At 33.5% G+C, this 21,485-nt stretch overlaps 1 protein-coding gene across 1 annotated transcript; it reads left to right on the top strand.

Annotated features, from left to right (window-relative positions):
* Positions 1-8,246: 8,246 nt before the first annotated feature.
* LOC104223736 (receptor-like serine/threonine-protein kinase SD1-8) lies at positions 8,247-16,835 on the top strand. Its single transcript, XM_009775235.2, has 8 exons — positions 8,247-9,211; positions 9,383-9,917; positions 14,328-14,504; positions 14,602-14,792; positions 15,116-15,326; positions 15,473-15,710; positions 15,793-15,943; positions 16,139-16,835. Exons 1-8 carry the CDS (start codon positions 8,426-8,428, stop codon positions 16,445-16,447), a joined length of 2,598 nt encoding a protein of 865 aa, XP_009773537.1. The 5' UTR covers positions 8,247-8,425; the 3' UTR covers positions 16,448-16,835.
* Positions 16,836-21,485: the final 4,650 nt, after the last annotated feature.

Here is a 21,485-nt window from a genome sequence, read left to right as displayed (position 1 = left end):
AAGGAGATCGGTAAGCAATGGTAATAGTATGCAACAACAGTAATATTGCAGTCCCATGGTAGTCCCAGCTACCAAAACTTCCCGAACTACATTAACCTAATTCCCTTCTAGCCAGGGATATGTAGGAAACCTTTGAAGCAAAGGTTCGGTTAAATATTTTTCAAAAAATGCTTCACACGGAGTACTCGGATGGGCAAAAATCGCTCACTTTATCTTTGCACGAAAACCCTTCGTGTCTTCGGGCAAAGAGGGGCAGCTGTAAGCACGTGATTTTTGCCCTATGAAAGAATTACTCCCAAAAAATTCAAAATAAAACGATTTTCCTTTGTGTGCAATTTTGAGAATTTTTGTGACATTTTGGATAATTATTTGTATTTGTCTGTGCATGTTTATTTGTTAAATTAATAAAAAAATACAAAAATATGTCGCATTTGCATTTAGGATTTAATTCTACAATTAGGAATAATTAAGTTTGTTTTACAAGAATGAAAATTACAAAACTATGCACCGTTTGCATTTTTTAGCATTTAATGTCCAATTGTACAATTTTATGCTTAATTATTACTTAATTGTGTGTTAATTGTTATTGGGAGTTAATTTGCGCTTTTATAAATTAATTTAGTTCTATATGATAAGTTAAGGATTTTTAGAATTTAGTTTTAGAAAAAATAAAAGAAGAAATGAGAGCAAAAATATAAAGAAAATCGGAATTGGGCTCTTCTCCAATTTTGAACCGAGGCCCAAAACACTTATACCCAACCTTCCCCTACCACCCGGTCTATTTCAAACCGGGTCGACCCAGTCCATAACCCAAATACCCAATACCCCTATCTCCCTATCTTACATTTCACAAAACAAAACAAAAAAAACAAAAAAAAAACAAACCCTAAAAACAAACCATCCGCCCCCTCTCTCTTTCCCTCTTCTTCTCCATCACCTTCCCCAAGCAAGCAGCCATGGCTGCTGCCCTTCTCCCTCACATGACCTCCCCCTCCCCATCGACAACACACACACACACACAACAACAACGCACACACACTCACGCAACACACAACACACACACACAACAAAACACACACACACACACGCAGCAGCCCGTCCATGGCTGCTGCTCCTTCTTCTTCTTCGCCACGTCCAAACGAGCTACTACTTCACCACTGTTGCTTCTGCTACATCCAAACAGACCCCGCTGCTACTGCTTCGTCTTATTCGTCATCGAGCTTGAGCTCGACACCCATGGCTGCTGCTGCGTCTTCTTCTCCACCCCGTCACCTACTGTTTCTTTTGCATCGTCTTCAACCAAATGACCCTACTGTCCCGTCGCTGCTACTGCTTCGTCCATCTCGAGCCCGTCAATGGCGAACTTTTCGCTTTCTTCTTCTTCGCTACGTCCAAACAGACCCCGTCGCTGCTGCTCCAAAACCAAGCTGCTTCTGCCGCTCCTGCTGCATCCAGCGTCGTCGAGCATCTGGATTCAAAATTAGTGACCCCCATCGTTCTACTTCTAACTCCAGTCAACTAGAGCGTCGAGGTTCCGTTCGAATCCGGGCTTCAAACTAGTAGGTTTTCATTTTCTTGTCTCTTAGTTTTCATTCAGTGAATTCATCTTCCGTTCCTTTTCTTCTTATGTTTGTGTTCCAGTGGTGTGGTTCGAGTTCGAACCCGGGTCTTTGTTTGTAGTAGAGATAATTTGTGTTCATTTTGTTTGAAATTTGTTAGATTTTCGTCAAGTGATTTGATGTCGAATGTTCATTTTAGTTTGAGTCATTTTCATCCTTGTTATAATGTTGTTAGATTTAATTTAAAGTTCAATTGATGCTTTGAGTTTAGTGATTTGAATCTATTTGTTTGTTATGATCGATTTGTTATTTTTGTTAAATCTGAAAGTAGGATTGTTGTTAAAAAATTGTTCAGTCAAAATAATTTCTGCTTTTTTGTTGTTCATGGTATGATTTCAGTTTGCATTACATTTCCGTTAATTGTGATTCATGTTGTTTCACTTTACTTTTGTTGTTAATATTGTTATCTCCTTGCTCATTCATTTTTTGTCTAAGTTAACCAGGATTGGTTCCCAATATGGTTAACTTACTCCCATTAATTTGATGTTGTATGATTCAATCTGTGTTCATGAGATTTGTTGTTTGAATTTGTTTAGAAATTGGTCATATTTACTGTATTTTGGTTGAAATTGATTAGGTGAATTGGTTATAGCTGATGGGGGTAGATTGGTAAATTGCAGTACGTTCAGGGGTAAAATGGTAATTTCAGTAAGGTCGGAGGGGAATTTTTGGAATTGAACATTTGAACAATTATTTAATCTGAGTGCTCTGTCCACGAGGCGTTAGCAATATTAAAATAATACATTGTGGGGGACAAGACATAAATTAGTGGGGAGGTGATATAATTGTTTAATATAGTGGGGGACAAGACATAATGTAGTGGGGGAATAATGTAATTATTTAAGTTAAGCATGAGGGACAAGATATAATGAGGTGGGGTTGATATATTTATTTAATGTAGTGGGGGACAAAACATGTGGACATGTGGGACAAGGGTTTAAAATAAAGAAGACATAGGGTAATGGGGAACAAAACATGCAATTAGGGGAATATTTCGGGTTGGGGGTTCAAGGCAAGAGTCTTGTTATAAATAGAGTCATTGGACACATTTTAAGGACGAGGACTTGGACTTAGAGAGAGAGAAAAGGAAGAGACTTTTAGAAGAAGAAAAAATTTGAGAGAGTTGACTGAATTTTGAGAAATCAGAATTTGAGAGTAAAAGAGAAAGGCAATTTGAACTTTCACTTGAATAATTTCCGTTTGTCTTTCTTTGAGTATTATTCAAAATCAGTAAACTACTGCATCTTGTATCCGTCTCTCTTCTACTTTGACTGCGATTGCATTCCGGTACTGCTGGTTTTTCAATCTGTTACTGGGTTATTCTACTGGTCGTTACTGGTTTTGCTGTGTTGCTGAACCTGTTGTTGTTGTGTATTTACACTACTGCTGCTTCTACTGATCTTTATCTTCTTTCCTTGCTTTCCAAATACCAGGTACATAAACTGATACACTGGTTCATCTTGTAAGCTACTTGAAGCATGAATGCAAAAAAAATGAGAAAGATTTGAAGTTGTAGTTTAATGTAGTCTTTTCTTTCTTTTACTGTCTGTATGTAGAACATTCTATACGTTGTCCATGTAAACTCTTTAAATGACTCACTTTCGAAACTTAATTATAATAACTCGAAAGTATGTAAATAAAGTAGGACCTTTTCTTCATTTATTTTAGAGAAAAACGAAAAATAAAAAATGTAGTCATTCTAAGATTATCCTTTTTTTTTAAAAAAAATAATGAGACGAGCCTCGCCAAATATAAATGCAAATTGCGGGGCCTTCAATAATTGGTCATAATAAATACTTAGAATTTGGGATGGACTGTTTAGTGAATTTCACTGCCTTCCCCAAAGATAATAACGCGTTAGACTCTTTAGGCGCGATTTAATTAATCTTACCTTCTTAAAACTCGGGTGCACATTTATGTGACCCAAATCCAAATCTCAACGGAGTCGAAATGTGTCTCTAATCACGGGTACATTGATTGTGACGTGGTCCGAGATGCATGTCCATGACGTTGCAAATTCCTTTAAAAAATAAGAATGAGATGAGCCTCACCGAATAAAAATACAAAATTGTGGGGCCCTCGGTAAATATTTGCTTTAAAATTGCTTAGACTTCGGGATGGACCGTTTAGCAAAATTTCACGGCCCTACCCAAAGTAAATGATACGCTAGTCGCTTTAGGCACGCCTTTTAATAATTTAATTTTCTTAAAACTCGGGTGCACATTTATGTGACCCAAATCCAAATCTCAACAGAGTTGAAATGTGCCGGATTGCGGGTGCATTTCATGTGACGCAATCCAAAGACATGTTTTTAAACGATGTTCACATTCCTTTAAAAAATATAATAAAAGCGGTAAAGAGTTAAAATTTGCACATGAGCTCATAATTGTATAAAATCAGATAAACAAGCCGAATATGACAGTTGAGCGACCGTGCTAGAACCACGGAACTCGGGAATGCCTAACACCTTCTCCCGGGTTAACAGAATTCCTTATCCGGATTTCTGGTTCGCGGACTGTAATATGGAGTCATTCTTTTCCTCGATTCAGGATTAAATTGGTGACTTGGGACACCCTAAATCTCCCAAGTGGCGACTCTGAAATAAATAAACAAATCCCGTTTCGATTGTCCTTTAATTGGAAAAACTCTCTTCACCCCTCGCGGGGGCGGAAAAAGGAGGTGTGACACCTACTATGACTAAATTACCCCTAATTAAATATTTAATGTGAGGAGTAAGAAAAATTTCAGGGATATGTACATAGGAGTTATTTTATAAAAACAGATTGATTTCTTTCTTAATTACATAACTGAACACTTATTTTGAACCAAAATGAAAAAGCAAATTGGTCACTTAGAAGTCATCTTCAACCCCTGCAAGTCATGGATTATGACCAATTTGACTAATACTTTAAAATGAGAAGAGGAGAATGTGAAACGGGGTATTGACACGGCGTAAGTGACCGCCCCAGAAAGAGTTTAAGTTATATACATTATTGTCAGTGTGAAAAGCTTAAGTTAAACGATGTTTTACCTGACTAATGTGTACAAAATGCATAACCAACTATATATTGTGTAGATTTGACCATTTAGTCTACTAAAATATTTTTATTTAGTACCAAATAAGAAGTCATTTTCAAGCCTGCATGTCATAGATTTGCACCAAATTTAACCAATACTTTAAAATGTGAGAAGAGGAGAATGTGAAATAGGATACATAACATGAGTTTAAGTTATATATACTGAAAAAAAATTACACTATTAAATCATTCGAAGCATATTAAATATTAATATTTGCATATATAAGTCTTCTTAAAATGTAGGATATAAAAAATTCTTTACAAATAATAGGTAAAATGAGACCTAATGGTCTAAAAATTCTTTACACTGAGGTATATAACTTAAAATCTCTCAAAAAAGCCTTTCTGAGTTGGACATATCTGCCTAATTGATGCTAAAGAAAGCTAAATCTACATGGTTGATAAATTATTAAGAACGAATTAGTACAAATCCAACAAAAAAGATATCATTTTGTACAGTAATAAATTTTAAATTGCCTGAAGAAACTTTTTTATAGTATTATTTTAGGTTTTTTAACATGTCCCCTAACACGACAACCTGATTATTTTGTTTGAATCAATCACACGGATATACATTAATAAGTAACTGCATAACTCGAACTAAAGAGTAAAGATTTCTATATATTCTAATGTACAACGTTAATTATGTCCTTTATTCCATTTTATGTGATATAATTTTCTTTTTAATGTAAAAAAATAAAATATTTCTATAATTAAAAATATTTTTCTTTCAACTTTTATATTTTATACTTAATGACATGATTTTATTTCAATAGAAATGTCTATATCGTGTTTCTTAATTAAAATTTTTTTCTTTCTTGAATTTCACATAAAGATAAAACGGAGAAAGTACATAGATAAAATTATCTAAAATTTACTCTTTTCTTAGATTGTGTGCTTATTAAATAAAGAAATAATATGATTCGGATCATGACCCGCATTCTCTTAGACTTTGTCTGGTTAATTCCCATCATAGAGACCAAACCACTTTTGTGTACAAATGGCGGTGAGTGGTGGCAAACTGGGGCTGGGGGTGGAGGATTTTTAGTTCTCAAGGTATAGCTAACATAATTATTTTTTATAATATGTCATTATTCTGTCGCTAAATAAAATTGACGACGAATTTTTCTATTTAGCAGTGGAGGTTAAATATTCTTTTATCTTTAATCAAAATATTAAATCGTCTTTATTAGAGAATATTTTAATTATAATATAAGACTTTTCAGAATATATTCGAATTAGTCGACCTCCTATATAAGTACCGAGTACATGAGAAACCAAAAAACAAACTCAAAGGGACAAGCTGAAAATAAATGTCCGTGAAGGACGTGCAAATTCTTTTACTATTACTTGCCCTCGTTGACTTTTGAATTTCCATTGTTTTATTCTTAAATTATTATAAGGATTTTGGTTTTTCTTTATTTGCATGCTTTCATCCCCTACACGTCATTGGTTTCATCTTTTTCTTCAAAAAAAATATTTCCACATAATTAACAAATTAATCGAAAAGGCTCATCAACTTAGTAGTAGAACAATATAATGTCACTAAAATTTGAACTCGCAATAAATACAATTTAAATTTTAACCACTTATCAACGAAATACCGACGCTATAGATAGTTTCATGAATTCATCCCTGCTAACTGTAAAGTTCATGAGAATAGTGTGATAAAGCAATACTTTCAATTGGAAAAGATGTTTGGTTGTTAGGGACCTTTCTCGGTTGAGTATCGTCCTTTACTAACACGTAATAATAATAATAATAATAATAATAATAATAATAATAATAATAATAATAATAATAATAATAATAATAATAAAATTTAAAGAAATAAAAGAAATTCTCGAAACAAAAGTAATGAAGATAAAATTAACGTGGCCATCCGGTGTTAAAGAAAGTATAAAATTTACCCCGCACATGGTATTTATTCCGAATCAAATAAAGGTGAGGTTTCGGGTTTGAGCTATTAGTATATATGAAGTCACATTTATTTGAGAGTGTTTAACCTCCTCTTCCTCCTCCTCCAATGTGGGATTTTCCGGCACGAATTCGAATTTAACTGGATTCCAATGTAAGTACCGGGTATCGAGGGGAAACAAAAAAGACTTTACACTTTTACTTATGGGAACTAAAATGTTTTCTCAATGCCAGACAAAAGTCCTAAAGTAGCAACTTGCAAATTCGTGAAAACTGTATTTTAGTCTTGTTCAATATCAACTCTTCTTTACTGACTTGATCAAACTTAACCTAACCCCACTACAAAATCGTTATGAGCCAATTTGACTTTGAAAAGTGGGGTCTTATATAATTATATAATTTTGGTCCTTTAAGTTTGCTTAAGGTAAACACTTTTAATATCCATCAAATATTTAACAGATTCTGACAGTTAGATTAAACAAAAGCTGAAAAAAAAAAAAAGATTTAACAGGGACAAATATTAAATATCAAACCCATATAGGGGACACCCCGCGCAAATTTTCTTTTACTATACAAAAATATACTTTTTTTTCTTACTTGTCTATTTTAGTAAATCAAGAGATTTTTTTTTGTTTAACCATTCTCATTAACTACTGATTTTCCAAAAAAAAAATCAAATTTTTTAAAATGCTATCATTTTTATGGTTGCTATGGTAAAATATATAATTTATTTATTATTTTTAAGAGGAGTACAAAGTTGATTCTAAAGTAATAATATCTTGGATCAAATTTATTGGCTAAAGTGAATGATAAAAAGAATCGGAGGAGGAAGTAGTGAATAATATTTCATCTATTTCAATTGATGCAATGTAGTTTGATGTGGCATGATGTTTAAGAAGAATAAATCACTATTGAAACTTATGGTCTTGCAGTGAGATTATTTTTTATTATAAAAGTATGCCATCAAAGATAAAACAAGAATTTTAAACTTAAATTGTATTTAAATATAAAGGACAATTCGGTACACGGAGTATCCCGTATTCACGCAGGTTTCAGAAAAGGATCACACCCCTAAAAATGTGATGTAGATCGCTTACCTTAATGCAAGCACTACTGGCTACTAAAAGCTTAATTCTCTTTTAACGATTTACATTAAAAAAAATAGTGTCACATCATAAAACGAGAGAGTACATCTTTTTGTTGGACGAAAACAATACTAAGTGAGCGTTTGGACATAAGAATTTTAAAATTTCGGGGAAAAAGGTGAAAAGAAATTTTAAGTGAAAATGATATTTGAAAAATAGAGTTGTGTTTGAATATGAATATAATTTTAGGCTGTTTTTGAATTTTTGTGAGTGATCTGAAATGAAAACAACAATCCAATAAAATCGCACCAGTGAGGTCTGGCGATCTGAAATGAAAATTTTGAAAAATAGCTTTTTGGAGTTTTTAAAATTTTCGAATAATTCCGAAATTCATCTTCAAGTGAAAATCAAAAGTTTCATGGCTAAACACTAATTTCGAAAAAAAATCTTTTGGTGTGGTCAAACGGGCCCTAAAAGTGAATTTTGAAGGAAAAGACAATATAAAACCCATAAAGAAAAAAAACGCGGAGGCTTTGGGAGTGGGAAAACGAACGAGACGTAGTGGTGATCTAAAAGAATACCATATTTCCCTTTCCCTTTTCCTATCAAACAATTACTGCACAAATATCTCAAAAAAAGATGAAAACTACCAAAGTTCCCATAAATGTCCAAATATATCTGTAGAGAAGTACAAAAGCTAAGAAATAGCCAATTCTTGTAGTCAACAATGAGAAACATTAACAGCAAAAAACACCATTTTTACCAATATTGCTTCTTCTCACTTCTAATTTCACAAATTCTTCTACCAATTCTTGCATTACCAACTGATACAATTACTACTACGAATCCCCTTACCATAAATCAAACCTTAGTCTCAAAAGAAAAAAAGTTCAAATTAGGTTTCTTTAATCCAGGTGGTCCAAATTCAGACAAATGGTATATAGGAATATGGTACAATGAAATTCAAGATTCAACTATTGTTTGGGTTGGTAATAGAAACAACCCTGTAACAAATTCATCATCTCATTTTTTAAAAATTAGCCAAAATGGAAATCTTGTTTTAGTCGATGGAGCTGGAAATTCTATTTGGTCAGCAAATCAAGAATCTGAAACTGCGGCGAAAAACACAGTAATTGCTCAGCTTCTTGATTCTGGAAACCTTGTTGTTCGACATGAGAATGATGAAAATGAAGAGAATTATTTATGGCAGAGTTTTGATTATCCTACGGATACTTTATTACCAGGAATGAAACTTGGATGGGATATGAAAAGTGGGTTAAATAGGAATATAACATCTTGGAAATCTCCATTTGATCCAGCTTCTGGAAATTATACATTTAAACTTGATATAAATGGATTGCCAGAAGCTTTTTTGACAAATAAAGATGATATTTTTTATAGAAGTGGACCTTGGAATGGAGTTGGATTTAGTGGTGTTCCTGAAATGAAACCAACTGAGATTATGGCATTTGAGTTTCAAATGAAGAAAGATCAAGTTTACTACACATTTCAGGTACGTCAAGCACGTGAAAATTCTTTTTTTAATAATGGCTGGTGATGAGATTCGAACTTAGGACATCGTATGTCTGCTCTGATACCATGATTAATTGTGTGATTGTTTTTTCTGAAAGTTTGCGTTGTTAGAGAGAATATGTTTTTATTGACTTAATTATGTTTTCGACAGGTACTTGACAAGAAAATATGCTCAAGATTGTTAGTGAAACATAATGGGTTTTTAGAGAGGTATACTTGGATTTCGACTAGTAATATTTGGAACAGGTTCTGGTACGCACCAAAAGACCAATGTGATTTTTACGAAGAGTGTGGGGTATCGGGAATTTGTAACGCGAATCTTTCGCCAGTATGCAAATGTCTAGTGGGATACAAGCCTAAAAATCAAGTGGCATGGGATTTAAGAGATGGATCAGATGGATGTGTTAGATATCATGATTTAGAGTGCGAAACTGATGTTTTTAACACATTAAAGAACATGAAATTGCCAGAGACTTCGAGTTCGTTTGTCGATACAACGATGAATTTGGATGAATGTAAAAAAAAGTGTAGGTACAACTGTTCTTGCACGGCGTACTCCACCGCGAATATTACTGGGGCTGGTTCTGGTTGTGTGATTTGGACAACTGAACTTGTTGACATGAGGCAGTATTCAGCGGCAGAAGGTGGCCAAGTTCTCTACGTTAGAGTTGCTTCTTCTGACGCAGGTATGTTTTCATTTATTATGTTTTAGTCCAAATAAGTCGGAATCGGCTATATTTGGATATTTTTACATATGTGCATTAATTTGTGTTGCATGATTTTAGGAATAGTTTGGACTGTCTTCAATTCTTGACACAGTTGGAGCGAGTTGAGTCGACTCAATTTGCCGAAGTGGTTGGGTGTTGGTAGAGATCGATATGAAATTTTTATTTATTTGTTAGGTTGGACTTATATTATAAAGTAAAAAATAATAATTATAAATATGATAGGATACAGAATTATAACTCTATACGAATTAGGTCTTGGCGTATTATTCCACTCTAACTTCTTGTCGAATTTTAAACCATATCTATTGAAGAGAGTTTAATACCTGTGAAGAGAATAGGTATACTTCTTTTATCTCAAATTATCTGTCGTGATTTTCAAAAATAATTATTTTAAATTATTTGTTATTTTAGAGGTTTAGGACAAAATTAATAGCTTTTCTCTCATTTACCTCTTAATAGTAATGGTTTTTGAAGATGTGGATACCACATAAATAAAACAAATATTCAATGAAGAGAGATTGTAATTTAAGACATAAATAAGAGTAAAATACTCAAAAATTTCTTTTAATTAATATTTTCTTGTTAATAGTTTTTAGCTGACCCATATAACCTCTTTTATTTTTCTCAATTATTACCTGCTTTGGGGAGTTGTAAGAATTTTGTTCTTTGAAAAAAGACACCTCGTTTAACTTGGTTTTTTTTAATCTTAATAATGAGAGTTATATTTAATAGAAAAGTAGTTGCCTAGTTGGTATGTATGTACTACACTTTGGAAAACCAAGAAGCTAGTACATAGATCATTATAGAAATAAATTATTGATTGAGTTCATTAACTCCTGACAAAAACTTGAAAACAATAAGTTTTCAAAGTTATTTTCTTGCTATATATATATAATTATATATCGAGAGAGAGACATATTCTTTGTGGTAGGCACGTTTTTCACTTATATAAATTTCCTTTTTCTTATTTAAAAAATTCAGTATGCGTTGTGCATTGAAAAAGAAACGAATCTTAACCTAAACATATGAAATATTAATTGAAATTAGGCCCTAAAGTCCCCATCTCCAAATCAATCAGAAAGGTGACTTATATGGTTTACGACTGTTAAAGAGTTTGTTTTTCTCCTTTGATTAGATTGGAATTGTTACGTAGAAATTAATGCACCCATTTCAAGACTCTAGAAATATTCGCCACTCGTTTTCAACGAAATGAAAAATCTACTAAATCCAAGTTTTCTTTTCTTCGTCATTATGTGTACCAATAATGTAAAGAATTATTACACTATTAGTGCAATTTTAATCGATTATAATAATTTATTATTTTATTTTCTAGGTTATTGTATTAGATATACTACATATGAAGAAATTAACTAATTTAACAGTTTTTGTAATTTTAACTAAACCTGATAATATAAAAAATCCATGCACCTACATATAATCTTTATCTCTTCCGGCTAAAATCATTATGTGAATTTTTATTTTATTTTTTGATTATTTCCGTTGTTATTTTGCATAGAAGACAAAGAGAATTCATAACAATAATAATACACACGTCGTAAAGATCAAGATATTCTTTAAAAAGGTGTAAGAAGAAGAAAATATTTACATGACTTTATGTTATTACGTTTTTCCTGTATTGAAAACATTTATATGACATTATGTTGTTACGTTTTTGCTGTACTGTGTCATAGATTTTCGCTTTATTTTTTCAAATTTTTTTTTATTTGTTTATGAAAAGAAACGAATCTTAACTCAAACATGAACAAAGCACTCAATTAAGTCCCCATCTCCAAATCAATCAGAAAGGTGACTTATTATATGAAAATTTTATTTTGTGTCCCATACAACTGACACTAGTTGTATGGGACAACTTTTTTGTCTCACAGTTTTGTGGACCTAAATTTTTGTGGACCCAGAAATGTAAGATTGGAGTCCATAAATTTGTAAGACAAAAAGGAGCATCATACAAATAGTGTAAGTTATAGGAGACACAAAATAAAACTTTTCGGAACTGTTAAGAGTTTGTTTTTCTCCTTTGATGGGATTGGAATCGTTATTTACTTAGAAAATAACGATTTTTCATTGATTTACTAAATCTTCTTTGAAAATCCAAGTTTCTCTTTTTTGCCGTTATGTGCACCAATAATGTAAAGAACTGTAATACTATTAGCGCAACTTTAATCTGTTATAACAATTTATTATTGTTGTTGCAACTCAACTAAACCTGATAACGTAAAAATCCATGTACCTACGTAAATCTTTTCTCTTTCGGCTAAAGATTATTATGTAAAAGCTTGCCTTTTGGGCTAAGTTTTTTTTTTTTTCCTTTTTAGAATAAAATTATTTCCCTTGTTATTTTGCATAGAAGACAGAGAATTCATAACAACAATAATAGACACATCGTAAAGATCAAGATATTCTTTAAAGGTGTAAGAAAAAGAAAATATTTACATGACATTAGGTTATTACTCCTTCCATTCACTTTTATTTGTCCACTATACTAAATCAAGAGACAAATATTTTTTTTCTTATTTTACCCTTATCATTAACTATTTATTTCTCAAATTATTCCCAAGACTTATAGAAAGACTGTCATTATTATGGGTAAAATTGTAAAATAAAACGGGAAAATTACACCTTCATAGTCATTTAAAATGTTGAAATTAAGAAAGTATTTTTTTTAGATCTCTTATGTGTAAAACAAAATCTCTTATGAGTAAAAGTAAATCTTTCATATATAAAAAAAGAGATAAAGATCATGAAACTAAAAATAAATTTGTAAAAACCTATGAAATTAATTGACTGCACAAAAAAATATGGCAGTCAAAATAGTTATTTTTTATATATTAATATATTATATACAAAAATACACATATTTCACACATAATTAGTATATTAATTATATATTACTAATTAATATAATTACTTTTGATTGGCCGGTTAAATGTGTAGTTGGCCTTAAATAAAAGATGGTGGGAAAGGGGCTTAAAATATGGTCATAAAGTGATCGAAGCGTGCGTTAGCTTTTTTATTTTGTACTGTCAACGCGAATGGTTGCGTAACAAAATGAATATTTTATTCGTTTTTGTTTTTTTGCTGCTATATTTTCTTGAGGATATCATGTCTTTGTCTTCTTTTTATTTATTTATTTTTTTCAAATTTGACAATGATGGAGAAACTAAAATTAGTGGGTATTTGAGTTCTTAAAATAGTGCCAACTTGGTCCTAAAAAATTAGGTAAGGTTCACAAAAAAGATTCTGCTCAAGACAGATAAAAAGCAATTTCCTGGACTGTATACCTACACCTTCTACATTGCAAAAAAAGTCATATGGCCGATTATTCTGACTGCAATTAATTTCAAATACATAATATGACCTACTACAGTCATACCTCTCTATAACAGCATCCTTATATAATATCACTTAACTATAAAGCCAAACTTTTTCGGAACCACTTTTCATATTACGTTATAAGATATGTTCTCGATAACAACACTTCGTTATAGCATTCAAAAATATTCGGAACAAACGAGGCTATTATAGAGAGGTTTAATTGTACTACTATTTTTCATAATTAACCATTTATATAAATGTAAATAAGAGAAACTGCTTTTGCCTAGGAATTTTTCCCCACTTATGAACCTGCAAAATAACATAGAAGACCTAATATGCACCCAGTGGCCAAGAAAGTACAACAGCAAGAAGTCAACAACATTATTATTATGCCTAAGTTCTATATGAATCTTCATTGTCCATGTTCCTTCATTTAAACTCGTATAAAAAAGATTAGTTTATCGAATACTAGAGTTCTCTACATTTTCTACTGGCATAAATATCACTCCTAAAGAAAATGTTAAGGTAAAGTATGTCCAGTCTGAAAATTATGCAAGCAAATTGGAAACATAAAACTTTATTTGAAAATTGAAATGAAGAAACATTTGTATTGGAGCATTTTCCCCCCATCTGGCTTGAAGCTTCTACTACTACTACTACTACTACAAACAAAACCAAAAAAAAAAAAAAAAGAATTAGCTACACTCTTCGTCGCTAATCTGTCCCTAAATCACTACTCGTCGCTACAAACTTGATAATCTTTCGCTAAATGGGATTAGTGACAGATTTTTCTATTTAGCTACAGAATTTGTCCGTTGCTAATTCCTGTTTTGTTAGTAGTATTCAATTTTTGTTCCTTCAAAAGTTTCCATTCAGCTTTAGAATTTCGTAGAACTGATCATATAACTACAGTAGTATAGTCAAACTTCATGATGCAGAGGAAAATCTATTAGTATATCATAGTTGTTCAAGCAGAATAACAATAATTGTGTTCAATTAAAAAAAACAATTCATTTTGAAATTCTTGAATTTCAGCACAAAGTGGAAGTGTGGGATCAGGAGATGGTTCTGGCAAGACGAAGCGAATCGCTATGGCTACTGGAATCACAGCTGGTGTTGTTCTTTTGCTAGTTGGAGTAGTAACCATTCGGTTATTATCAAAAAGAAGGAAATTACAAGGTCCAATATTAAGAAAGAAGACAGAACAAGGAGGTACTAAGGGAAATTAAACTACTTCATAATTAACCAGAAATTGTCTTTTTTATGAAAGGTTTTATTGTCTAATGCATATTTCTTGCTATTTAACCAGGCTCTAATCAAAGAAGTCAAGATCTTCTAGTGAATACAGCTATTATTCCAAGTAAAAGAGAGATTTCTAGTGAAACTTCCGCGGACGAATGTGAATTGCCATTATTTGATCTCAGTGCCTTAGCTGTGGCTACAGAAGATTTTTCTGATGCAAATAAGTTAGGCCAGGGCGGTTTTGGTTGCGTTTACAAGGTAACACTTAGCCAAATGTGAAAAAACCCATGTTGCTCAAATCCTGAAAAAATGTCGCAGCACACGTATCCGATCCTTCGAAAACGCATTATTTATGGAGGATCTGATATGGGTGCGGCCACATTTTTAGCGGATCCAAGCAGTAAATGTGAAAAAACCTATATTTCTCAGATCCTCCAAAAATGCCGTCATACCTGTGTCGGATCCTCTGACACCGGTGGTTGGTGCATGACATTTTTAGAGGAGTCGAGCAATATAGGATAAAAACTAGTCCATTTATGGTAAAATGTGAAGGTACTCAATGAAAGAACTTATTTAATCAGGGAATAATAGATGAAGGTCAAGAAATAGCAGTGAAAAGGCTCTCAAAGAATTCAGGCCAAGGAGTAGAGGAATTTAAGAACGAACTACGATTGATCGCTAGACTTCAACACAGAAATCTAGTTCGGCTTCTTGGCTGCTGCGTTGAGATGGAAGAGAAGATGTTGATATACGAATACATGGAAAATAAAAGCTTGGATTCAATCTTATTCAGTAAGTCCTTTTTGGTTACATACTTCCTTATGAGTTTGCCGACTCCAACTTGCTTGGGACTGAGGTGTAGTTGTTGTTATCGTTGTTTACTTTTTTATGAGATTGTTTATATGCTCTTGGACTTAAAACTAATATATGTATCTCAGATAAGCAGAAAAGCTTGTTGCTTGATTGGCAACGGCGATTCAACATTATTTGTGGCATCGCGCGAGGGCTTTTATATCTTCATCAAGATTCAAGATTTCGGATTATACACAGAGACCTTAAAGCAAGCAACATTCTTCTTGACAAGGAAATGAACCCCAAAATATCAGATTTTGGTATGGCAAGAATTTTTGGAGGCGACGAGACTGAAGGAAATACAAAGAGAGTAGTCGGAACCTAGTAAGCGACATCACAATAATTCCTTCAAATCATTCATAGAACACTTGAAAATTTCTCTAAATCCAATTTTCTTTTAATGCAGTGGTTACATGTCTCCTGAATATGCGATGGACGGTCTCTTCTCTGTTAAATCGGATGTCTTCAGCTTCGGTGTTTTAGTGTTAGAAATAGTAACAGGGAAGAAGAACAGGGGATTTTATTATCAAAACAACCAAAGAAACCTTCTTGGCCATGTAAGTATATCAGCTACGAGTTCATTTGAATCCATAACTTTCCACATTGAGTATTGATACATATGTAAAAACCTAATAAAATCTCAATAAACATTAAATCTGAGCCTGTAACTGTAACGATACAATGAGTTTAATGCTGAAAATCTTAAACGTTGAACCTATAAATTTAATTCCTGGCTCCATCTCCGACTACAGGCATGGAGATTATGGAGAGAAGGAACAGCTTCAGAACTACTTGATACAGCGGTTGGAGAATCATTTTCTCCATGCGAAGTAATGAGATGTATACAAGTCGGGCTATTGTGTGTTCAGGAGCAAGCAGAAGATAGACCGAATATGGCAACCGTTGTCTTGATGTTAGGGAGTGAAAGCGCAACATTACCTCAACCTAAGCACCCTGGTTTTTGCCTGGGGAGAAGACCGGTTGATGAACACTCGGAAACTATTTACGAAGAAACTTGCACTGTGAATCAAGTTACAGTTACCATGCTTGATGCACGGTAGTTAAAGGTACGGACAGACTGGCTGGCGTACTTCTACGTAATAGAATAGAAATTCAAGGCAAATTCCCCTGATGGGAGTGAACATAAGGATTACTCGACGAACATAAGCAAAATTGTATAGTACATAAATACTATAAGAGGTTTACAATTTTCTCTTGTATGCTTACCTTCTTTCTTCTTTTAAAGAATGTTTTCTTTTTTTGGGATCTAACATAAATAGCTTTTTTCTCTCATTTCATGAAATGGTGATGTTGTGATATAGTTGTGTTATTTTTAGTACTAATGTAACAATTGCATAGTTAATTTTCCATATAGCTGAAGTTCATTGTAAATTAGTTGTATTATTCACTGAAGTGGTTCAATGAGATTAATTTGTGCTTTCTTCTTCTTTCAATGGATCTTCTTGGTATTGCATTTATAATAATGTACATAACCTTGATTATATATATAAACTAGATTGCAATGTCTCCTTTTGCTAATATTTCTTGATCATAGATTTCAGAGCTAATATTCTATTCTGTCAATATTGAGCTTTGACAGGTTACACTTAAGTCAAGCCAGGCTTGAAAGCAATATGTATAATCAAATACAGTCAAGAGAGGTTCACAACAAAAGGATTGATCAAGACTGAACGATAGTATTCACCCTAATAGAATGAGGGATGTATCTAATCTAGAACCGGATGGACCAAAAGCCTTGAGTGGCGTCAAGTCAAGGGTATATATATGTTTTTGAATAGTAAGACGGTAGGGGTTCATCTGATCCAATAGTATAACAGAAGTAATTCTAAACAATTTATAACAGTAGAGATGTAAATCAGACTCTTTTTCGAATAAAATAATATACATACATACAATAGATCGACATCATTTGATATAATACAAATCAAATATCAATTTATGACATGAGTAAAACCTTTAAAGAGCCATATATATCCAAGATCTAATCTCGCTTATAGCCAAATAATGACAACAGAACAATACCGTTTATTCAAAATCTTGCATACACCATTATCCCTAGGAAAGTTTGCATAATACAACACACTAAAAAAAATGCATAGAAATACATTATGGACATCTCCAAAAGAAATGGTGAATTTTATTAACAGGCCGTTGGGAAGATCGAAGGAGAAACCACATTAATATTGATGGTATTGGGTGTGCGAACCAAGTTCTACATTTGTAGCTAAAAAGATTGGAGACTACATATAAGGTATACAGATCTCTTAATGGTGTGAGACTTTTTAGGAAAAATCATGCGGGTTTGAACGAACAATATCAAACTATGTTAAGATCTAGTATTTTGGAGTTGGTTTAGCCCAACAACTAGTATCAAAACCCAGATTCAATAAAACGAGTATTACAATGGCAGATAAATATTATTACGATATGGGTGGCACACAGTGATTCTCGAAAATTGACTTAAATCTTTGTTTGAGGGCTTGATAACTGAAAAGAGAGGGAGATTACATATAGCGTGTAGAAATCTCTTAATGGTGTGCGATCTTTTTGAGAAGACCCTGTAGAATTGACAAAAAATATTACACTACGTTAAGAGTATCTTTGGGCGATTTAGCCGAAGTGATAGTTATCCTTAGGAACTTGCCTCACTCTTCGGTAACACGAACTTTTTCATCCACACTCGATTGCTTGGATAAAAATGGTCAGACAAAACTGAACTTTCCATTCACATGTTTCCTAAATACATTCATGAGATATAGGTCCCATTCATGGAATCCTCCTCCTTCATGTGAAATTTATTTGTTTAGAAATAACGATTGTAGAAACAAAAGACCACATTGAGTTAAATGTTAGTGTTGGTTTATAAGGAGCGATTATTAAATGGATGAAGTGAAAAAGAAAGAAAGAATCAGTACAAAATTTAACTCCAAGAAAAAAGTTGATAAAACAACAGATATGTTAATTTCACGTAGGATGGCAATTTAAGCGCAAACTCATCCAACCCGTCCAATTCGCCTAGAGATTAATGGGTTGGGCTACAAACATTTTAGCACATGGGTCAATTTGGGCTGAGCCCAAGTTGACTTATTTTTTTTATAGCTCATTCTGACCTATTAAGCAGCCCAAATATAACCTATAAAATTCACCTAAAACAAAAAGATCTCAACACAACTTATCTAAAATTTACTTAGTTAGCCTAATTTAACTTCTTTTTTTGTATTTGTAATTTTCTGCTCTTTGTTTTCCCGCACTCTCCCCCCTCCCCGGAAATACTCCCTCAAAAGAAAATTTACTCTTTTTTTGTGTTTTCAGTTTTCTATTATTTTTATTTTTGTTTTTTGTTTTTCTGCACCACCCACCCCGCCAGCAAATTTTTTTTTTACTTTTTTTTTTTGTATTTTTAATTTTCTGTTTTTTCCTGGTTTTTTCATTTTTCAGTTTACAGGTTCGACATTTAACGAGTTTTTTGTATTTTTAATTTTCCGTTTTCTGTTTTTTTGTTTTTCTGTACCACCCACCCCAACCCCCACCCGCAAACTATTTTTCAACTTGCACATTTAAGGTAAAAAACTTTTTTAAGCAAGATAAGTATGGTTCTAAAACATGGGTCAAGTTGGGCGGGTTGGGTTATGACCCATTGTTTAACCCATCTTGACTCATCCCATTTTAGCCCAAGTATACTTTGGGCTGGGTTGGGCAATGATCCATTTATTGACCTAACCCATCTTGACCCGCCCAAATTTAGCCCAACTCGCCCATTTGCCACCCCTAGTTTCATGGATGGTCATTAAACTTTTACTTTATTGCACCAAAGTTGCTATATTATCTTTATAATTAGAAAAAAGATTTATGTAATATACACCTTCAGTATGAACAATTTTTATACCACCAAGTTACACTTATCTACGGTAGCAGATAGTCTATCCTACTTTCTAAGACACTACAACATTATGCATCTATAGTTATGATATACATCGTAACTATTTTTGTGGGTAAATACTTTAGCTACAAAAAGAATAATTTCCGTAACATTCGTAGCAAGGAATAACATAACTAAAAGTTAGGTACAAACTTTAAATAGTGAAATTACAAATTTCACAATTTAAGGAGGCTTACCTATATTTATCCATTTGATGATTTCATGTGCTAAAAATAGTTTATACTAATGATGTATGTTTACCCTTAAAATCTAATAACAATTAAATTTATAAGTAGTTTTAAGGATACGTAATTTCACTTAGTACCAGTTGATAAATACAAACGATTAATAATAGAAATTAACAGTAAAATAAAGCAAACCAGTATTGAAATGAAATTCAGCCCTCAAGCTAGATCGCCCTCGAACCGACTGAGAATAGAGTTATGGAATCTGAAGTAAACTGGTGAACAAGAGAGTATAAGAGAGAAAGAGCATTGTATTGCTTTGATATGCGAGAATAATATGGTTACAAATGATTATAACCCCCTTTATATAGTAGAGGAATTTCACTTATGGTACAATTCTAATTACAGAAGAAAATCCCATGATTAGTTAAACAACCGTTCTTAATTTGATTCTTTCCGAGATTTCTGCCACGATCCTCGACTAGTATCGGATATCTTGCCTTTCAATTATTATGTTATCTTCAGTTTTGCTCGATATCTATCCTGTTTGGTCTCGATCATTACTGGTCTATCTTGATTAATCAGTGAAATCAGGTGGGCTCGATTTTAACCGTATACATATAGTCCCCTAATTTTTTGGAGTATAATGACAAGAAATGAATTGAGTACTCAATCTTTACCCCGATTTGTCATGACATCATCACCGTGACGTAAGTGATAGAGGTGACTAGAACATCTCGTCGGTATAGTTCTCTAGGCATTTAGTGCTTGTTAGTCGATGGTCGGCCATCACCAGCACTGAACCGTCTTCTTCAACCTATAAATGCATCTTTCTTCATCTTCCAAACTTTACTTACAAATCTTCTCTCATTCTAACTTTCTCGGTTGTTCGCCTTTCTCAGACCTTTGTGTTTCCAATTCCTGGGATTTCTTTACTCGTTTGATTGCAAAATATTAAGTATTTTTCTTCGTCTTCCATTTTTCTTAATCCATTACATGGTTAAAACTTCAAAAATCGTTCCTCAAAAGGAATAAGTTCCTCATCAAGGCCCGCCGACGAGGAAACCGCGGCGGAGCCACGCCCTGAAGAATTCTTTATTCCGCTGTGCATCATCAAATTTGATTTTAAGGTCAAGAAGACTTCCTCAGTGCCAGGTCGATGTGAGCCGGTATCGAGGTATATATGCTCGATCTCCGATAAACTCCTTTCCCAAGTTAAAAAGGACTGCAATTGGGGCAATAAGCATGTAGTGGTGCCCACTCCTGAAGAATCGATTACCACCCACGTGGAAGGATTCTTGAGTGTTTATACTTACCCCTTCACGATGGGTTCTTTAGATCCAATTATCGTGGATGTCTGCAAGAATTACGAGGTCGCCATTGGCCAAATTCATCCTTCTTTCTGCAGGATAGTGATACTCCTTTGATTCTTTGTGATTAAGGTCGAGGGGCTTCCCTTCACCCTCGACCATCTCATTCGCCTGTATAGCCCCCGACTTTATCGTGGGGGTGGGGGAGATTAATAAAGCTTAGCGTCCGGCCAACAAAGCGCTTTTCTCGAGCATAGATGAGGATAAAGATCGGGGTTGGATGGACCGATTCATTCAAGTGAAAACCTCAGACTTGATCCCGCCCGAGAGTGCCCTTTCCCGAGAAGTGGAATATAAAATATAGGTATAATTTCGTTCTTAATTCCTGTTTATTGCTTTCGTTTCCTTATTAGTGTTTTACTTGGTGTAGCCGTTGTTTGGATGCCAGAAGTGGTTCCTCATCTCGAGGACTGGGTCCGAAGCCTGGTATCGCAGTCAACACACGCCAAGCATGCTTGGCGCGACTTATCGAAGGGCCGATGGGAGGTTAGTAGCCATGGTAAGTTCCTCCCCTCAATTTAATGATTTGACCACTGTTCGGGCATTTTTTTGAGACTATTTGTTTCTTTTTTGTGTAGGTCTTAGGAAGGAGGTGATGATGAGG

The sequence above is a fragment of the Nicotiana sylvestris genome, chromosome 9 (assembly GCF_000393655.2).
Source record: "Nicotiana sylvestris chromosome 9, ASM39365v2, whole genome shotgun sequence".
NCBI classification, from domain to species: domain Eukaryota; kingdom Viridiplantae; phylum Streptophyta; class Magnoliopsida; order Solanales; family Solanaceae; genus Nicotiana; species Nicotiana sylvestris.
This window is presented reverse-complemented; position numbering and strand designations above follow the sequence as displayed.